Below are 17,660 nucleotides of genomic sequence, written 5' to 3'. Positions count from 1 at the left end.
TTGTTGTGAAAAATAAATCTGTACTTTGTATATATTTGTTTTTAGGCTTTGGAAGAGATTTTCAAAACTCAGCTTAATAGCATCGATAACAGTTCAGCTTCCTTGTCTTCTCCAGATTTAAACACCGTCAGGTGAGTGGTGTAACTTTTACATGATATAATTACAGGACAAAGATGGCTAATTGTAATCTTGACTACTGTATTCATCTTTTTTTCCAGAGGTTTGATACAGGAATATGCTTCAAAGGTATGGGTGACATATGCAGAGAGTGAACGAAAGTGCCAGGCATCTTACGCAGAGAGAATTCCCACCCAGATACAGTCAGTGAGTAATGTATTGTACCCATTCAGAGCAGTAAGTAGATTGCCATCCATGTTCTCCTGACTTGTAATCTGCAGCAATTCATTTCCACAAATGTACTCTGGCCAATTTCAGACTCTTCAAAAAGTAGGCAGTGGAGTTTTGAGATTGGCTACCCGGAAAGGGAAGAAAGAGTTACCTCTGAAAGTATCCCCATGTTCCAATGTTCATATGACGGTAAGTATGCTCTTTTACAACACATGTTCATATGACGGTAAGTGTGCTCTTTTACAACATATGTTCATATGATGGTAAGTATGTTCTTTTACAACACATGTTCATATGACGGTAAGTGTGCTCTTTTACAACACATGTTCATATGACGGTAAGTATGCTCTTTTACAACATATGTTCATATGACGGTAAGTATGTTCTTTTACAACACATGTTCATATGACGGTAAGTGTGCTCTTTTACAACACATGTTCATATGACGGTAAGTATGCTCTTTTACAACACATGTTCATATGATGGTAAGTATGCTCTTTTACAACACATGTTCATATGACGGTAAATGTGCTCTTTTACAACACATGCAGAGTGAAGTAGAATGCAGCAAAAAAAAAACCAACAACATTCATTTTATTCATATTTACCTGTATATGCATATGAATGAGTAATTATTACACTTTTTCTAATTGACAGGATTTCATATCTTGGACATTGTCTCACATTTCCATTGTAAAGGATCTTGTACAGCTACAATATCAGCAATATCTGAAGGTAAACATGCAGAGTCTGTGTGTAAATTAACGTAATGTGTCTGTGTGTAAATTAACGTTATGTGTCTGTGTGTAAATTAACGTTATGCGTCTATGTGTAAATTAACATTATGTGCCTGTGTGTAAATTAACATTATTTGTCTGTGTGTAAATTAACGTTGTGCATCTGTGTAAATCAATGTTATGCGTCTGTGTTTAAATCAACGTTATGCAGAGTAATTTGGGTACATGTTAGCTACCAAAGCACTGTCAATGTGCAAGTTTGTATTTTAGGCTCAAGAACATATGGAACGGTATCTGGTTGAGGAGTGGACACAAAATGAAGTTGACCTACTTAGGGAACGGGGCCTTTGGGGCCCATCACTGGGATCAAGGCTCATGAAGTGGATGCTGGACATGACAGAGGGTAAATTCTCTAGAATATGAGTGGCATTTTACATCAAACATTTCTCCTCAGGATGATATTTGATTTTATTACTGAATACTTTATATGCCCCATCTAGTACATATATACTATATAGTATATATATACATATACCCAGGTACCTGTAGGTAGACATGTCAACTGTCCATCATATTTTGCATTTAGCTCATTTCCAGAGAAAGTATTCATTTCCAAAAATACTCATACACAGTTGCATCTAGATGAAAGCATTCAATCGTGCCATAACAGGATTAACTTGACCTCCCATTTTATAATCACTTTGCACTTCTTATACTAACATGTATATATATGTAGTTATTTTCTGCAACACTGTGTTGATGCATTCTTTATTTTTACCCTGTGAATTTTAAGCAAAAATCAAAGTTGATTACTTTTACTTTTCAACATAGAAAGTGCGTAAGGAGTGCATTATGATTAAAGATTTATTACTATAATGAATATTCTCAGTAGTTGGTATATTTTGTCACAAAGTATGTCATTATAGCCATATTGTCAAATTTATATTCAAAATACACTGTAGTCAAAATCTAAAGATATTATTCAACATGTTGTGTAAAGCACAACCTAGGATCTAATTTCCGTACATGTTTATTGTTAGAACTGTTATTGATCGTAAATATTTTGGATAGAGGGCTGTGCTCATATTCAAATTTTTTGTAATGTATGTCAAAATACAGCATTGTCCCATAAAATTCATAACTTCACTAATACGCATGACTCATAGCTAATAAAAGGATGAATTCTAAACTTATTATTTACCCCCCACTCCCACCTACCCAAAAAAGAAACAAACAGGACTTTGTTTAAACTGGAAACTAACAGAGATATTCTATGCATAAAGCTAACCGAATTCTTCGATGACCTTGATGTTCTGTCCCACTTTGACCTCATTTATTGATTTTTATGACACAGTGTTTGTTGAAGGATATTGTAATTTTTTATGAATACACAAGTAGATCTTGGCGCAAACACGGAGACCACTTATGATTTCTGGTAGCAACCCAAGGTGGGCTAGGATGACCTACTAGGACACTGTTGCTTCATGATATCCTATTTAATAATATGCAGATTGATACACACGTTTCAATTTTGAGTAGGGCTGGGACAATTCAGGGTTAGCTCTATTCAGTTCAGTTTCTTTTTATTTGATTCATGTTTAGCATTATCTTTTGAACCAAGGGGGATATAGCTTTGATATTTCACATATAGATTCCTCATGATAAGGCCCAGGCCTTGTGACTTAATGGACTCTACCTTGGATTTTGACCTACTTTTCATTTTTTTTTTTATCTTGGTTTTTTTCTTTTGAACCAAGGGGGATAGGGCTTTGATATTTCACAAAGACTCCGTATGACCAGGCCTTTCATTTGGTACTAAGATCTTTGATCTAGTGACCATGGACTCTGACATACTTTTCAAAATTTTAACTTTGGCTTCATGTTTTGAAAAAAGGGAAATAGGGCTTTGATATTTCACATGCAGATTCCTCACGACCAGGCCTTTCATTTGGTACTTGTGACTTAATGGTCTTTACCTTGGGCTTTGACAGACTTTTCCAAAAAAATGTTTTACCTTGGCTATATCTTTTGAACCAAGGGGGATAGGGTAAGTAGAGTCATGCTTCACGGCGAGCTATATTGTCTTCTAACAACTCTTTTTTTTTTTTATCCCCAGGTCCTAGTCGCATGATGAAGAAGATGATTCCAAATGATATGTTTTATGCCCACTACCCATACAGACCTGATATGGAGGACAGTGTACGTACTGCTGATGTACATTAATGTTTGTAATATGATACTTCATACATGCAAGGTTAAAAAGGAAACGATATCAGAATCTTTGTCTTATGTGAAAATTGTCTTTATTATGCTGTTATGTAGCCCCTTAAGTACAAGATTGCTATGAGCCATGACAGCAAAGAGTACTTCGAAAGATTCCGCTCGCAGACCCTGGTGGAGCCTGATGTTCTCCCCATTATGAGAGGGGTGGAGGATACCAGTGAAACGGACAGTGTAGAGGAAAAACTCCCAGATGGTAAGTATCATTTTTTGAAAAATACCCTTCTATCTCTCTACTAATTTGTGCATGTAAGAAGTGGATATAAAAGGTAATCTTTGAGATTTGAACTTTTATGATATATTTGTGTTTTGAGTAAATATTGTTGATTTGTGTTTTGAGTAAATATTGTTGAAATCTTTATATACCTGATACATTAGTACAGGTTTACAATACGTGTAAGTATTTGACAAGATACTTCTCCAGTTCCTTAAGCTGTGATTTAATTTCAGATATTACCAGAATGACCAAGCTCCTTGGCCGCCCTTCCAAACAGAGACAAGTGGATGTGGATGAGGAGTCTGAGGATCCTTCTTATGTGGAGAATCTGACTGAGATAGAAAAGACGGAAAACCAAGGAGAGGAGGGTCGAGAGGGGCCACCAGAATCCTCAGGGTCCAAGACAGACAATAACCAAACAATACTCAGAATATTAGGGGAGGGAGAAAAGGTACTCAGAATGTTAGGGGAGGGAGAAAAGGTACTCAGAATGTTAGGGGAGGGAGAAAAGGTACTCAGAATGTTAGGGGAGGGAGAAAAGGTACTCAGAATGTTAGGGGAGGGAGAAAAGGTACTCAGAATGTTAGGGGAGGGAGAAAAGGTACTCAGAATGTTAGGGAGGGAGAAAAGGTACTCAGAATATTAGGGGAGGGAGAAAAGGTACTCAGAATGTTAGGGAAGGGAGAAAAGGTACTCAGAATGTTAGGGAAGGGAGAAAAGGTGCTGCATCAGTTTCATAGCTGCATATACTTCTCGTCTCAAAATTCCAACCTCTTCAGTTGTTTTTTATGTGAGTGTTTTCAGACTGAAATAGGAAAAGACTGAAATATAAACTACTTGTTTTCTTTGTAGATTACTAATATATTTCGATGTGCCCGAATACAAGGGTTGGACACAGCAGAAGGTCTTTTATTGTTTGGCCGTGAACATTTCTATGTGATTGATGGATTCACCATGTTGAGGACCCGAGAAATTCGTGATATTGACAGTTTACCACCTGAGTAAATTTCTTTGTTTTTTGTCATAAATATATTGATATCAGTCTTCAATAGTTTCTTGTAAAATGTTCACTCATTTGTTGATATCAATAGAATTATCCATTCTACAGCTGTAATATTCTCTTTAATAGCTTACATGACCCAATCATTCCAAAGACATCTAAAGGCTGTGGAACTCAGAAGCGTTTGTATGTATAGTTTCAAGTTACACTGACAAATTTCATTTGTAACTCAGCAACAGGAAATTTGTGAAATGATTGCAAGGTATATTCAAAACCTGTTACAGGTGCAGCAAGTTTGCATATGAAGACATTCGTGAGGTCCACAAGAGACGCTACCTTCTGCAGCCAATAGCTGTAGAAGTATTCTCAGCAGATGGAAGAAACTATCTCTTATCATTTCCTAGAAAACTGAGAAACAAAGTGTTTGCCAAGTAAGGATCAACATCTGAATGTACCCACAACATAACCTGTACACAGAAAAGTTTGGATTGGGAGGAAGCACTTGAAATTTCTGGAATATGTGTCATCTGTGGTAAAGTTGCAAATTTTTTGTTCTTGTTTTTGCAGGTTTATGTCGGTAGCCACAGCAATGACAGATAGTGCCCAGCAGTCTGTGTCGGGGCAGAAACAGGGGGCCAAAATAGAGGCAGGGTACGTACATTTATTGTTTCAGTTCATGGTTTAGAGTGAGATTAAAACTGTTATAATGTACTTACTACTTATTTTCAACTTTTGATTAGGTCTGGTATCATCAGTTCTCTGATGGGTGAAAAGTCTGTAACTCAAAGGTGGGAGGTAAGACAATCTATTTTGTATGTCTCTGAGATTGGGGAATGAAGGCATATTGTTTTCCATCTGTCTGTAACTTTAACCTTGGTCATTACTTCTGAACTTCATACTTGGTAAACTGAAAGGTCAAAGAGAAAGCAGTATGACAGATGAAGCAAAAATCAAAAAACAAGGTTCACTAACTAGTCTATTTTGGTCCAATTTTAAACTACAGGATAAACAAAGGTGTTTGTTGTGGATGGGATTTACAACAAATTATTATTCTAATAAGGAATCATGAATTTACCATGTAGTGCATTGCAAATATGAACATTTCAAGCCATTTTCATTCATATGGCCAATTAATCGCCATTACTCCAAGTTGTCTGGAAGTAGAAAGTTAAGGCTATGTGTGTCAACCGCAATAGAATTAACAAAAGTTTATTATCGCATCGTGGTTTTGTATATATATTTGAAAATAGTTTTGTTTTCACATGTGATTCATATGATTTCTAGGAAAGATAGAATGTCACCAACTCTGTTATGAAATATTCATATCAGTGAAAATACATGTAAAGTTTCATTTCACAATATTTCATGATTGAAATTACTGAGCCTCAGAAATCCTAAAAATGTGTAAAATTTAGGGCTGCAAAATGGCTGTTGCACACCTAGTTCTCTGTGTCTGTTGGACTTTGCTATGGACAGGGACATGGTGTTTGACAAACATGTTCTCTTAATATGATTTGAACATAACTTACTGTATAGATATACAAAGGGATTGGCTACAAGTTCTAGCAACTTAGAAAACCTCTATAAATGTATATTGCATAACATCTGTAATTTAACTGTATCTAGGGCTCACATAATTACTTAAAAGAAAACACTTTTTAAAAGATTTCTCAATGAATGTTACTGATAGAGTATTGTTTTCGTTGTAGCGAGGAGAAATAAACAATTTCCAGTACCTGATGCACTTAAATACTCTGGCTGGACGTTCTTACAATGATCTGATGCAGTATCCTGTGTTTCCATGGATTGTTGCTGATTATGATTCTGAGGAATTAGATCTGTATGATGAAAAAACATTCAGAGACTTGAGTAAACCTATGGGTGCTCAAACGCCTGGCAGACTACAACAGTTTAAAAAACGCTACCAGGACTGGGATGACCCTCAAGGTAAAGTGTATTTTAGATGCTTGAAATCCATTATTTATTAAAGAAGAAAAATGACAATGTTTGGAAGGTAAAATTTTTTTCTCAGTTTACATTGTAGTTCATTACACATTATTCAGTTGATAATCGAATACTTATTTATGTTGTTTCTCAGGGGAGACTCCACCCTACCATTATGGTACTCACTACTCATCTGCTATGATTGTAGCATCTTACCTAGTCAGAATGGAACCATTTACTCAACACTTCCTGTCCCTTCAGGTAACAAGATTTAATATGTATGACGTTGTGATCGTTGAACAGAACAAAGCATGAAATGGTCATTGGCGTGTCCTAAGCGATATTCATATTCAGCAAAGTACAATAAATTTTCTCATTTTCTTTGATGTTTGAAAAAAAATTACATGTTGTTGAACTTGGTCAATTGTTGGGAAGTATTTTACCCACAGAGCTCGTGGTTTGTCTGTTTACCTTCTGTCAACGTTTTTAAGCTAGGACCTTTTATTCAAAGGATGTCAATTTTTAAAGAAAGTATGTTGCAGCTTGATGATGGCTGATACTTGCTTCTGTAAAGTTCTACAACTCATGGATTAAAAGAACACCCAACTTAAGCGTGTGAAGAGCGTATTATGTACCATTTTCGATACTCTCATTAGAAACAGAACATAGTATAAGCTATGATGTCATAGATGCATTTTTCTGTACTGCTAGCCTAAGACAGTGATTTTAATTTTGTCACAAACTTGGAACAACGAGGATTATTTGCTAATCTTATCGCAGGATTTTCCTCAACTTCCTAAAGGTGCAGGGGCAGGTAAACATATACTGACTTTGGTATGCAAGAGTGGAGTGTATGATATTATATTACAATACTTACAAACAAACAAGCAAGTTACTGTATCCCCACTGCAACTCTTGCGAGGGGTTAATAAACTGATCAAATATATATAAAAACAAGTTGAAGTAATATATCAAAATCCATATGTCATTTGAATTGCACAACACTATAAGCATACATTATATATCTACCACTGGTTTTTAGGGTGGACATTTTGATCTGGCTGACAGGATGTTCCATAGCGTGAGAGAAAACTGGTACTCAGCTGCCAAGAACAACATGGCTGACGTTAAGGAACTTATCCCAGAGTTCTTCTACCTACCAGAATTCCTTAAAAACTCCAACAACTTTGATTTAGGTATGAATGTAAATAACTACTGTACAGTTTGTAAAATTAATATGTTAGCAGCCTTGTGTAATGTAGATTCGATTTTTATGATCACTTTATCCTTCATATGTCTGTCAATTTGTCACACTGCGCTTTAATTAAACCATGGCAACTTAGGACAGTGTGGTGTCACAATAGGGATCCGGAGTTTGTTACAGAGAAATGTATGGAAAAGAGTTTTTCTTTAGGATTACCAGGCTACTGTTTGACAAAATTTCATGTAGTGCCCTTGAGTTAGTGATAAAATAAGTTGTTTGAGGTTTATTTTTGGTAGAGGAAGATAATATAAGTGAGCATTGTGGTCTGTTGTTAGTTTTGTCGCTGTGCTGAGAACATGTAAAATTCATTAGAGCATACAGGATTTGGAGGTTAATGATTGTTCCCAAAAATGTGCATGCATTGTAAACTGGTCAATGTTAACTTAATATTCAGTTTATCATCTGAATTATTGAATTTCTCATTGTATTGCTTTAAACACAGGTTAGATAAAGATTTACCTATGAAGTCTGAATCAGTAATTTTATTTGCAGGAGTGAAGCAGAGTGGTGTTGCATTACACGATGTAATGTTACCTCCCTGGGCCAAGGGAGACCCTAGAGAATTCATTAGAGTCCACAGGGAGGTCAGTTGTATTAAAGAATAAACACATATTATAGTTCTATCTTTTGTAACAAGGTAATAATGTAAATGACATCTGTGAAGATTATGCTATATAATTATATATGAGCCATTCCTAGCAAAAAGGGCCCTTAAGTATTTTAGTGCTAAATTGTTAACTCTTAGAAAACAATCCCTCTAAATATTAGAGCAATATTGATTGTCGTTAAAATATTACAGTCAATCAAAGATGACAACCAACTCATGATTGGTAATTGTGACCTTTTTCTTTACAAGTATGCAAAAAATTACGTCACTGTTTTATTCATTATGACGCTTTTTGAAAAAAAAAGTTGGATAAGATAAGGGTCTTTTTTGCTAGGAGCGGCTCAATTATATTATCGGTGTTTGTTTGTGCCATGGAGCCAGGAAAAAGGCTGTTTGACATTTTCATATTGTTACTGATTGTAGGCCCTGGAAAGTGACTGAGAAAGGCTATTTGATATTTTTCTTATTGTTACTGATTGTAGGCCCTGGAAAGTGACTTTGTGAGAAAGGCTATTTGATATTTTTCTTATTGTTACTGATTGTAGGCCCTGGAAAGTGACTATGTGAGTGCACATCTCCATGAGTGGATAGATTTAATTTTTGGTTACAAACAACAAGGGCCAGCAGCAGTAGAAGCAGTCAATGTTTTCCATCATCTGTTCTATGAGGGAAATGTAGACATATATAGTATAGACGACCCACTGAAGAAGAATGCCACCATTGGCTTCATTAATAACTTTGGTCAGATTCCCAAGCAGGTGAGTAGCTTACTACAAAATTTGAAAACTTGCTGTAAATAATAGAAGTTTCTGCAATATCCATGTTTAATATGGCATCAGAGCTACAAAAACCTTCTGAAAATTGCTGAAGAAATATAGCATAAAAATATTTATGAATGGAAAACAAAACTGGATAGACTTATATGAAAAAAATATTTTAGCTCATCTGAGCCAAATGTTCCATCGAGACTTTCTAATTGAATTTGTTTGATATCTCTATACATGTCTGTTTTCTATAAAAACCTTTTCTTTGGTAATTTCCTATCCATTCAATTGGCATAGCCAATTAGCAGAAAACATACTCATTATTCAAATGATAGTCAATACACATGTATCTTCCTTCATTTGTAAGGAGATAGTGAAAGTGAGCTGAAATTGCTGACAAATCTTATCTCAAAAATTCTATTTATCAAAAAAAAATTAGAATTAGTCTTTAAGATTGAGTCATGATGTCAGGATTAGGGCACAATAGGGCACGGAATATTACACAGAAATATACATGTAAAGATACATGTATTCTCAAGAAGAATGCAATGCAGAAATAATTCTTGAAATTGAAAATCTTTTTTCTGAGCATGAATCCTTGGAGAGGGGGATAAATATGGGACCACAAAGAAGTTCTTTTCATTCATCTCATATACTTCTCTGTTACTGCAAGGCAAATCAGTCAAGCAGTGTGGCCCATGAATCTTATCCATTGAAAAGATTTATATTCATTACAAATCCTTGGTTAGATTTGAATGTTTGAACTTGGTGTCAACATTTATGATTTTTTCCTCCACCAAAAAAAAAAATTCTGAATTGTTATGAATGATATTTCATGAAACTTCAAAATTAAGAAAAATTATACTGTGTTAAAAATGAATAAAAATGATCAAACTAGCTAATTTTTAATTGTAGTTGTTCAAAAAACCCCATCCCCAGAAGAGGTTAGCATTTAGACTCAATGAGTCATTACCCATGGGGATTGTTCCTAGTCAAGATCGACTGTTCTTCCATAATGTGGATAATCTGAGACCAGCAAAACAAGCTATTAAAGGTAAAGTTCTCTTTATTTCACACAACACTGCTAATAGCATAATTACTGAAAATAATGGGCTATGATACAGGGAAAATTTAACTTATCTTATTTTGATTAATGCATATTAAAGACATGATATTGTGTATTATCTTTCCATTGTACAGTACTAGAAATTATCTTCACATGTAGTAGCTGTGTTTTGAGTCTGTCTGGAATGTATATATTACCCTGTACAGCAAGGATATGTCCAGTTAATCATGTTTTATACCACCACTTTGTGTGGCTAGTTTGTCACAGACAGTAAGTTAACTTTCACATATTTCAAATGCCATAAATAAAGAAGTACATATACTGACATATAGGTCTATAACTTGTACCCTGGGCAGAAAAATGAACCTTGTTTTGATTGACATTATCCATAAATTACAAAATAAGTGTTATTATCAATTCAGAAACAGCATAAATTACAAAATAAGTGTTATTATCAATTCAGAAACAGTATTTAATGAAGTGTCCCTTGTAAACTAGTATTGCTATCTCATGCCAATAATTATAAGTATTCCAAGCAGGTCATGAATATTGGTTTGGTTTATTTGTTTGTGGTGTATTTGCTAGTAAATTAACCCAAAAAGTATTCAGTAGATTTACCAAGGACAGTTCTGATGTCATCATTTAAAGGGGGGAGGGATTTATAGGGAGATTTTTGGTGTCTGTATGCTCTTTGTGAAACCTAAATGACATGATTATAGTCAAGGTCATTCACTCCAGATGAGAAGTGATATTTACATTCTCCTGAGATCAAAGATCATGGGGACTTACGTTTTTGGTTTGTTTATCTGTTGTTTTGTCTCTGTTAGTCTTACAATTTTATTCTGCTTAATATCTATTGAAATCCATTTCTTGTTATTTGCAACTATGACGACACAGTTTGTTTCAATCTAGTTAGATCCAGTTTTTAGTGTCATTTATCTGCATATAAATTTACACATTCCGCAAACTTTGCCACCTATTTCACAGCATTGTTGAAATTGTTCGAAAATATGTTTTCTGGTTTATTTTTTTACTTTTCATTTGAATTTAGAATGATAAATAACACTTTCCTTAATTATATGATGGTTTATTTTATGAGTTTATAGTTTGTCTTTCTAGGACTATTTATTTCCCTTTACTATTGTTCAAATATGGAAATCATTACCAAATATGGAGACTAGTCAAGGTCTGATGATTTTCAGCTGTTATATTTGAATAACTTAAAATAATATGTGTGTTTAACGTACTATATTCATATTTACAAAAAAATACAGCAAAATATAAATATAAACGATAAAATGTCATTTTTGGTTTGGTAAACGGGAGAGAAAGGCTGGAAACATTGCAGAAAAGGTTTGCTAACACAGGTTATTCATTTGTTGTGAGAAAGTTTGCTAACACAGGTTATGCATTTGTTGTGAGAAAATTTGCTAACACAGGTTATGTATTTGTTGTGAGAAAGTTTGCGACCTTCATATCCCATTTAACAAACTAAAGAAAGCATTTTATTACTATACCCCATGCGAACGAAGTTTGGGGGGAGGGGGGCCGGTATACTGGAATCACCTTGTCCGTCCGTATACATAATTTTTCCAGAGGATATCTTTAACACCGATGAACAGATTTGATTAGAACATTTGTGTGTATGTCTTATATGAATAATGAAGTTGTGCACTTGCTATTTTGATTGAGATTTTTTGAAATTTAAGGAAGATACGGATATTTTTTCTATTTTGAGTAGGGTGTAGTCATTGTCCAGATTTGATTCAAACTTAGTGTATATATTATGTATATAATGTAGATGTAGTTGTGCACCTGTCATTTTTATTGAGATACTTTAACACTCAAGGAAGTTCTGGATATTTTCATTTTACAGGCGTGTTTTCAACTTTTTGGGCTTAGTCCTTTTCTTTTAGATTTTGTAATGATCTGTTCTCTCACAGAGACTACTGCATTAGTTTAGGAGAGGGTATAATGGAATCATCAGTCTATTTGTCTATCTGTCTGCTCATCTGTCTGTGGATGATTTTGTTAATAAAAGATGTGTCGTTCACTGGTTCATGTATGTTAAATAGTTAATAAGCCATGAAATAATATTCAAAAATTGTATTAAGCATAGCTTAAATATTCCGAGAAATTAAATATTTCTACTCTACTGCAGAATATATAGTCTTGCATTTACATTAATTGCTCTAAAAAAAAACCAGAGTTCTTCATGTCAGAAGAATGTGTTTATTCTTTGATTAGCATAAATTCACCATTTCCCTCCATCCAATGTGTCCTGCAGGGATATTAGTCCCATTAGGACAGTTCCAGTTTAAATAAAATTGATTTTTTCATAAATGTAGTCCTTGATATTAATATACATAAGATATACTTCAAAATTGAAATTCTAAAACCATTTCAAAATTCGAATTCTATGATATGCATTTTTCACTCAGGATAATGTGTGCCTTCGTGTGTGATGTTGTAGGTACCAACCACCTGAGACATGATAAGATATAGGAAGTATACACATTTTCATAATAGATTTGTCAATATTAACTTGCTAAAAAAAAAACTTCCAATGGTTAGTTTTAAGCTAAGATAATTATACTTGATGCACACATATTCAACCATCATGGACAGGTTGTATTATGGTGCCGTGTTTCTTTGTGTCTGTTCATCCATCAGGACAAAAAGAGTAGTAACAAGACTAGGATAATCCAACCTCATACACAGGTTCCCCATGGTGAGAGAAGGATGCATATTATTTCTCAAGGTCAAGGGCTTACTTTTGTTGATAATCATGAAGGAAAAAACAGTAAATAAGGCTAGGATCGTGAAAATGTTTCCTGTGCTGTTGGTGCCAAGTATATTTTGAAAAGTAATTATTTTGCTTCTCAAGTTATACTTTGTTGGAGTGAAATATTCCTTCAATTTGATACTTAACAAAGCCATCTTAGAACTGATATTTTATTCATACTTTCTGATATCAGAGAAGGTGCCAAAAGAACACTGCCAAAGCTATTTTTGACCAGAGAATGGTTTATGGGTATGATGAGAATGGTTTATGGGTATGATGCAGTGTTTTGTTGTCTGTCTGTTCATACAGTGAACAGCACCTCGTGTGAAAAGAAAGAATACTAATAAGGCTAGGATACACATGTTCCCAATGGTAAAAAGGAGATGTCTTTAATTTTTCAAGTTCAAAGGTTGAGGTCATACTTTCATGAGTAATTGTGAAGGAAAAACAGTGCTAGCAAGGCAAGGATCATCAAACTTGGTGTATGTTTCCCATGGTGTTGGTGCCAAGTGTGTTTTGAAAAGTTGTAACTTTGCTTCTCGTGTTATACTTTAATAGAATGAAATCTTTTTTTTTCATTTTAGATATTGTACAAATCCATCTTTAAATAATATTACATTTTATTGATAGTCTCCAATATTAGAGAAAGTGTCAGAAGACCAGTGTCAGCCATTTTTTTTACCAAATGGTTTAGTTGGGTGTTAATCCTTTCTTTCATTACTACTGCATTGAGCATTGAATGGGTGTATTTTGTAGCATTGAATGTTGCCCTTGTTTGAAATTCAATGAGGATGTATATAATTGAAATATTTCCAAATAATTTTCACATACTAAGGAAAGTTCAAAATGATGACACTCATTTTTGTTTACACTTTACCCTGCTGCAATTTACAATGTATGTTAATGATTGGAAAGAAAACCTGCATGACTTGGAAACAAATGGAACTGTCATTCATTGTTGGTGCCCCACAATTGTACGTCATTGTAACTTGTGAACTGTACAAGATAGATAGTCACTTCATACTTTTTAAACCAAAATGTCAAGGTCAAATTTATATTTCACTTGTAAAGGTCAAGGTCAAATTTTCAACTAATAAAATTGGTAACATTTTAAGGCATAGTATTTCACAAATACATCTCAATAGTATAAATGATAATTGCTATGCTGAATAAACTGCACAAATCATGTCACTGGTATTAGTATGTACATGTATGATAAACCCTAGGCATTCCAGACAACTCAAAACATTGCTATTGCTGTTGTGTTTTAAATAGAATTTTTAAGTTGTAAAATGCTTTGAAAATTACCCATACTGGGAAAATTAATATATTAATAATATGTGTTCTCATTTGTTTATCACAAAATTTCATATTCAAAATTGTGATAATGGATTTTGTACTATTCACATTGTAAAACAAAATAATACTTTCTCCGAAGAAAATGAACTCTGATGTAAAAAAAAGTATTAATCGATTTTACAAATGATAATTTTTGATTCTGTAGACCATATGCTATATACGAGTAAGATTTCAATTTTTACCTGTTGATGCATGTTTTTGATATGTTTTTTTCTGAATAATTTTCTTTATTAAAATATTGATTTTACAATTCTGCATCAAAATTAGGTCTTGCAAAATCTAAAAAAAAAAAAATGAGTGTATGAACACCTTTATTGCTGCTCATTCACTCGTCTGTTGGGAAAATATTGTCCCTCAGGTGTTAATGCTAGACCTATGATCTTCATACTTCACACATCAATTGTTCTTTCTTAGGTAATGTCTTGACTATAGCCCAATGTCATATATCAAAGTTTAGGATCATTGATACTACTGGGCAAATTTTCGTTTTGTACATATCTTTTAAGCCACATATTCTTTCATGAGTTGCGTTATAGGAACTTTGTCTTAGGTCATAAATCTCAAAGGACAAGGTCATTGTGGCTGTAGCAATCTTTTAAATTCAAACATTCTGGCATATCAAACATAAAGTTGGTGTGGTTTCCATTTTAAATTTCTTCTATGATTTGTGTTAAAATGAGTGGGATGGAAAGGTAAGGTTATTCTGTTTTCTGTCTTATGAAACAATGCCCAAATAACAGGAATTATATTATGATTGTACTGTCTCATCGGTTTACAAGTAGGATTTCTTTTTGTCCATTTATTTGACTGTCTTTTAGGAATCGCTACTAAAATTAAACTATCTCTTCTAATTAAGATAATGTTACTAACGGGAAGAGGTGTATTGTTTTTAGATCACCTGTGTCACTCAGGTGACCTATTGTGATTGGTGTTTGTCCGCAAATGTCCAACGTCCATTAGCATTGTAACTTATCAATATCTTCTCTAGAAGGACATGATGTTGCACCATCAACATACAACATTTCCTTAAATACATGTCAAGTTTTTGTGTGTAATACTTGGGTAACTGTTAAGCCCCATGGGCCTCTTGTTGTTTTGAATTCTGTGATCACACTTTCTTCTTCAATATCAAGCATAGCTATGCAAGACACCTTAGTTTTTTAATTCGTTTTTCTTAATTAATTTTTCTGATTTTCTTCACTTTGAAATGGACAGTCTTTTTGATATATGGGGACATGAATGCAGTATCTACTACAGTTTAATTTGGATTTGAATGAGATGTTCTGCACCAAAGGCATATATTCTACTACAATTTAAATTGGCTAAAAAGAAATATTAAGAGAGATGTTCATGACCATATGAAGTTGTGCAAAACACTATTATTTTTCAATTAATGGGGGGGGGGGGGGGGGTAAAGTTGGCTTTTTGATACCCCATATTATAACTTGGACTTACCGGTAGTCTTATTGGTATGTAGGGTCTTTAATTGTCAATATAATGCCTTCTACATTTTAAATGAAATTTGGCAGAAATATTAGAGGGGAACATGCCTCAATTGTTAAAATCTAATTGGTCAGATCTTGGTCACATGACACCGTGAAAAAAACCTTATCATGCGAGAAAAATCTGTATTGAGCGAGTAAGTTATTTTTGGGTTCGACTTGCAGGCATGACAAAATTGGCGAAGCGATAAGTTGTATGATATAGACCCACATATACAGTTAGAGGTCTTCGACGTGATAAATTCATTACACAGTTAATTTGTGACCTGATACGGAAAAATACATGGTGTGAAAAGAAAACCTGTATCGGGCGAGACTTTTCTTTTCATACCATGTATTTTTCTGTATTAGGTCACTAACTAACTGTGTAGCTAATAGTATACATCTTGAGAAAGGATGAAGGAAAGTCATGTTTTTAAACACACACTAGTTTTCACTTCTTTCTAACCATTCTCAAATACATTTTGTTTGTTTATTACACTTGAAACTAACACATAATATTAATCTTTATCTTGTACATTAGAATGTAAAACACAGATGAAGTTTTTGCATTTTCCCAAACTGAATTACATGTAGTATTCTTTGAATTTGTGACTCCATCATTAGATGTGTAAGGATGGTTTTGTTGTGACTCCATCATTAGATGTGTAAGGATGGTTTTTCGGACTATCTAATGGATTTCCTGTTGTAGAATTAAGGAGTGCTGTTGGACAGATCATTGCAACAGATCGAGTTGTCATGGCAGTGGAACAAAACAAAGTCCTCATTCCAAACACCTACCAGAAGTATTTGTCCTGGGGATTCTCAGACAGGAGTCTTCGCATAGGGACATATGACTCAGACAAGGTCACTGGAATTTGATGTTGTTGTTTTTTTTTGCATGTTTTAAATCTTGCTTTGAGAACAGATTTGTTGATTATGTTTATATCATCATACACAGGTATCTCAGGTGTTTGAATGCCTGGACAATGGAGAAATTCTCTGTGCAACATGTCCCAATGTGAAGACCTACATCACTGGTGGAACAAGCTGTGTAAGATTCCATAATGACTTAGCAAAGTATAAATACAATTATTAGTATTTTGACTTGTAATGATAAGGGGAGTGTCTAGTATGATTATTAGTATTTTGTAATGATGAGGGGAGTGTCTAGTATAATTATTAGTATTTTGTAATGATGAGGGGAGTGTCTTGTATAATTATTAGTATTTTGTAATGATGAGGGGAGTGTCTAGTATAATTATTAGTATTTTGTAATGATGAGGGAAGTGTCTTGTATAATTATTAGTATTTTGTAATGATGAGGGGAGTGTCTAGTATAATTATTAGTATTTTGTAATGATGAGGGGAGTGTCTTGTATAATTATTAGTATTTTGACTTGTAATGATAAGGGGAGTGTCTTCATTGATATGTTTTTGCATATTTTTGAGACTGCACATCAACATCTTGACGAAGACATTGGTTAAACATCTTGATGAAGACATTGGCTAAAACAAAATATCTTGGTGATATTTCAGGTGGTCAATGTATGGGAGAGCAGACAGAAGCGTCTGACCCTTAAGCAGCCTCTGTACGGACACACGGAGGCCGTCACTTGTTTAGCCTCATCGCAGGGCTACAACATGGTGGTCAGTGGCTCCAGGGATAAGACCTGTATTATATGGGATTTCAGTCGACTGCAGTTTGTTAGGCAGTTAAGGGGTCATTCTGGTCCTGTAGCTGCTGTCTGTATAAATGAACTTACTGTAAGTTTTTATCAGTCATTATGCTTGAACAAAATTCAAAA

At 34.2% G+C, this 17,660-nt stretch overlaps 1 protein-coding gene across 2 annotated transcripts in view; it reads left to right on the top strand.

The window, feature by feature from the left end:
* The window catches only part of LOC130053977 (WD repeat and FYVE domain-containing protein 3-like), a 79,893-nt gene that overhangs the window by 48,737 nt on the left and 13,496 nt on the right, over positions 1-17,660 (top strand). The window contains exons 43-65 of one of the 2 annotated variants that reach the window (XM_056161825.1): positions 46-131; positions 219-324; positions 436-537; positions 1,006-1,083; positions 1,356-1,488; positions 3,202-3,284; positions 3,408-3,561; positions 3,816-4,033; positions 4,435-4,583; positions 4,712-4,768; positions 4,867-5,013; positions 5,150-5,233; positions 5,323-5,377; positions 6,292-6,529; positions 6,681-6,787; positions 7,569-7,722; positions 8,283-8,374; positions 8,943-9,155; positions 10,077-10,215; positions 14,517-14,534; positions 16,565-16,719; positions 16,814-16,906; positions 17,392-17,619. In XM_056161825.1, the coding sequence (XP_056017800.1) occupies positions 46-131; positions 219-324; positions 436-537; positions 1,006-1,083; positions 1,356-1,488; positions 3,202-3,284; positions 3,408-3,561; positions 3,816-4,033; positions 4,435-4,583; positions 4,712-4,768; positions 4,867-5,013; positions 5,150-5,233; positions 5,323-5,377; positions 6,292-6,529; positions 6,681-6,787; positions 7,569-7,722; positions 8,283-8,374; positions 8,943-9,155; positions 10,077-10,215; positions 14,517-14,534; positions 16,565-16,719; positions 16,814-16,906; positions 17,392-17,619 (2,889 nt within the window). The remainder of the gene's footprint in view (positions 1-45; positions 132-218; positions 325-435; positions 538-1,005; positions 1,084-1,355; positions 1,489-3,201; positions 3,285-3,407; positions 3,562-3,815; positions 4,034-4,434; positions 4,584-4,711; positions 4,769-4,866; positions 5,014-5,149; positions 5,234-5,322; positions 5,378-6,291; positions 6,530-6,680; positions 6,788-7,568; positions 7,723-8,282; positions 8,375-8,942; positions 9,156-10,076; positions 10,216-14,516; positions 14,535-16,564; positions 16,720-16,813; positions 16,907-17,391; positions 17,620-17,660) is intronic. The other variant, XM_056161826.1, reaches the window with a different exon arrangement.

This window comes from Ostrea edulis, chromosome 4 (assembly GCF_947568905.1).
Source record: "Ostrea edulis chromosome 4, xbOstEdul1.1, whole genome shotgun sequence".
NCBI lineage: Eukaryota > Metazoa > Mollusca > Bivalvia > Ostreida > Ostreidae > Ostrea > Ostrea edulis.
This window is presented reverse-complemented; position numbering and strand designations above follow the sequence as displayed.